Raw genomic sequence first — 3,427 nt, forward strand, 5'->3', positions numbered from 1 at the left:
TATCTCTTTACTCTTCTCTCTATTCGTCTTTACACTTCTTTTTTTTATATTTTTTTCTCTACTATTTTCTTCTCTATTTTTTTTTTATATTTGCTATTGTTCCTTCTTACCTGTCTTTCCCACTCTTGTCTTCCACTATATATTCAACGTCTTAGTCATCCTTAGTGTCTCTTCTTAACCCTCGTCAATATGTACTCATTTATTTGGACTTGCAAGCTTGTTTACGCTTGCAACTGCAAACGAAACTGGAAACCGCAATTGCGATACAGTAACCCCGAGCGATACAGTAACCGCGAGCGATACAGTAACCGCGAGCGATACGGTAACCGCGAGCGATACGGTAACCGCGAGCGATACGATAACCGCGAGCGATAGAGTAACCGCGAGCGATACAGTAACCGCGAGCGATACAGTAACCGCGAGCGATACGGTAACCGCGAGCGATACGGTAATCGCGAGCGATACAGTAACCGCGAGCGATACAGTAACCGCGAGCGATACGGTAATCGCGAGCGATACGGTAACCGCGAGCGATACAGTAACCGCGAGCGATACAGTAACCGCGAGCGATACGGTAACCGCGAGCGATACAGTAACCGCAAGCGATGTAAAATTTGACGCGCGGGGTCCGCGACAATGGGATGGACATCATAGAGGCGCTGTGATTAATTACTCGGGTCGGTCCCCCGCCCAATACAAGGAACCAGAGACAAAAAATCTACCTGCGGCGACTTCGCCGCCCACGCTCGCCCGCCCTGCCCGAGATTCTGATTTAGATCACCTGATGGGCAGTCAGGCATTAAGAGAGAGAGAGAGAGAGAGAGAGAGAGAGAGAGAGAGAGAGAGAGAGAGAGAGAGAGAGAGAGAGAGAGAGAGAGAGAGAGAGAGAGAGAGGAGGGGAGCATGGAAATTTGGCTGGAAAGGATGGGTGGGAATTGGATGCTGGTGTGTGGGGGAAGGTGTTAACGCTTTTCTGGGCCATCCTGTGTGTGTGTGTGGGGGGGGGGGAGCAATAGTGTGTGTGGGGGATGTGTGGGGTGGGTGGGGGTGATGCTGGTGTGGGAGTGTGGAGAGGGTGTGACCGCTTGTGGTATACTGTTGGGGGACATCCGGTGGGTAATGTTCACGTGAGGCAGGGGCGTGTGTTTAGTGCTTGATTTACGGTGATAAGCTTTTTGATTTATTGTCGTTTCTCTATAATTAAATGATTTGTGGGAAAGCTGGGCCATAAAGCTGGATGTCAGCCGTGTGGGTGTGGGTGTGGAGAAGACCGTCACTTGTTTGCATTAACTTGCATGGTTTCCCCTCGCCTACTGACTATTACATAATTATTACTTCATTTTCACTTGGCAAGTAGCCTGTTTATCTGTGTTTTATTTGGCGGGGGGGGGGGGGGGGAGGCTGGTCTAAACTCACGGCTCAAAACCACACATATGTAAACATGTGTCCTCACACACGTAGGGTGTGTGACGGGTATAGTTAGCAGGGTTGTTAACAGACGGAATGCATTAGGCAGTGATGTGGTGGAGAGCAGACTCCATACACAGTTTCAAATGTAGATATGATAAGAGCCCAATAGGCTCAGGAACCTGTACACCAGTTGATTGGCAATTGAGAGGCGGGACCAAAGAGCCGAAGCTCAACTCCCCGCAAGCACAACTAGGTGAGTAAATGCAAAACTGGCAACTACCAGAGTAACCATTAGAGATATTGAGAAAGAGGCCTATAGAGCACTGTGTAATATCCAACCTATGTAAGACCTACTCTCGGATATGCAGCTTCAAAGTGGAATCACGCAACAGGGATGAAGAAAGCAAACGGATGTGTATGATACTTACAAAATAGTAATAGATGACACAAATTGCATAAAGGCTAGTCCTATGTTCAAGAGGAGGAACAGGTGCACAAGAGGAGGAACAGCTGCACAAGAGGAGGAACAGTTGCACAAGAGGAGGAACAGCTGCACAAGAGGAGGAACAGCTGCACAAGAGGAGAAACAGCTGCACAAGTGGAGGAACAGTTGCACAAGAGGAGGAACAGCTGCACAAGAGGAGGAACAGCTGCACAAGAGGAGGAACAGTTGCACAAGAGGAGGAACAGTTGCACAAGAGGAGGAACAGCTGCACAAGAGGAGAAACAGCTGCACAAGTGGAGGAACAGTTGCACAAGAGGAGGAACAGTTGCACAAGAGGAGGAACAGTTGCACAAGAGGAGGAACAGCTGCACAAGAGGAGGAACAGTTGCACAAGAGGAGGAACAGCTGCACAAGAGGAAGAACAGCTGCACAAGAGGAGAAACAGCTGCACAAGTGGAGGAACAGTTGCACAAGAGGAGGAACAGTTGCACAAGAGGAGGAACAGCTGCACAAGAGGAGAAACAGCTGCACAAGTGGAGGAACAGTTGCACAAGAGGAGGAACAGTTGCACAAGAGGAGGAACAGTTGCACAAGAGGAGGAACAGCTGCACAAGAGGAGGAACAGTTGCACAAGAGGAGGAACAGCTGCACAAGAGGAGGAACAGCTGCACAAGAGGAGAAACAGCTGCACAAGTGGAGGAACAGTTGCACAAGAGGAGGAACAGCTGCACAAGAGGAGGAACAGCTGCACAAGAGGAGGAACAGGTGCACAAGAGGAGGAACAGCTGCACAAGAGGAGGAACAGTTGCACAAGAGGAGGAATAGCTGCACAAGAGGAGAAACAGCTGCACAAGAGGAGGAACAGTTGCACAAGAGGAGGAACAGCTGCACAAGAGGAGGAACAGCTGCACAAGAGGAGGAACAGCTGCACAAGAGGAGCAGCAGCTGCACAAGAAGAGCAGCAGCTGCACAAGAGGAGCAACAGCTGTACAAGAGGCGCAACAGCTGCACAAGAGGAGCAACAGCTGCACAAGAGGAGGAACAGCTGCACAAGAGGAGCAGCAGTTGCACAAGAGGAGCAGCAGCTGCACAAGAGGAGCAACAGCTGTACAAGAGGAGCAGCAGCTGCACGAGAGGAGCAGCAGCTGCACAAGAGGAGCAACAGCTGCACAAGAGGAGCAGCAGCTGCACAAGAGGAGCAGCAGCTGCACAAGAGGAGCAGCAGCTGCACAAGAGGACCAACAGCTGCACAAGAGGAGCAACAGCTGCACGAGAGGCACAACAGCTGCACAAGAGGAGCAACAGCTGCACAAGAAGCGCAGCAGCTGCATAATGGGACAGCTGTCGGGAAGAAGTTCGCTACACGGCGCCTGACAGCTGAGTGGACAGCGCTTCGAATTCATAGTCCTGAAGTTCCGGGTTCGATCCCCGGTGGAGGCGGAGACAAATGGGCACAATGTTTCTTTCACCCTGATTCCCCTGTTACCTAGCAGTAAATAGGTACCTGGGAGTTTAGACAGCTGCTACGGGATGCTCCCTGGGGATGTGTAACAAAAAAAGGCCTGGTCGAGG

General features: G+C 50.7%; 1 protein-coding gene across 1 annotated transcript; it reads left to right on the forward strand.

Moving 5' to 3' along the window:
* Positions 1-1,880: 1,880 nt before the first annotated feature.
* Positions 1,881-3,188, forward strand: LOC138362961 (trichohyalin-like). The gene has a single exon (XM_069321529.1). The coding sequence runs from the start codon at positions 1,881-1,883 to the stop codon at positions 3,186-3,188; it is 1,308 nt and encodes a 435-aa protein (XP_069177630.1).
* The last annotated feature ends 239 nt before the right edge of the window (positions 3,189-3,427 follow it).

The sequence above is a fragment of the Procambarus clarkii genome, chromosome 1 (genome assembly GCF_040958095.1).
Source record: "Procambarus clarkii isolate CNS0578487 chromosome 1, FALCON_Pclarkii_2.0, whole genome shotgun sequence".
Classification (NCBI taxonomy): domain Eukaryota; kingdom Metazoa; phylum Arthropoda; class Malacostraca; order Decapoda; family Cambaridae; genus Procambarus; species Procambarus clarkii.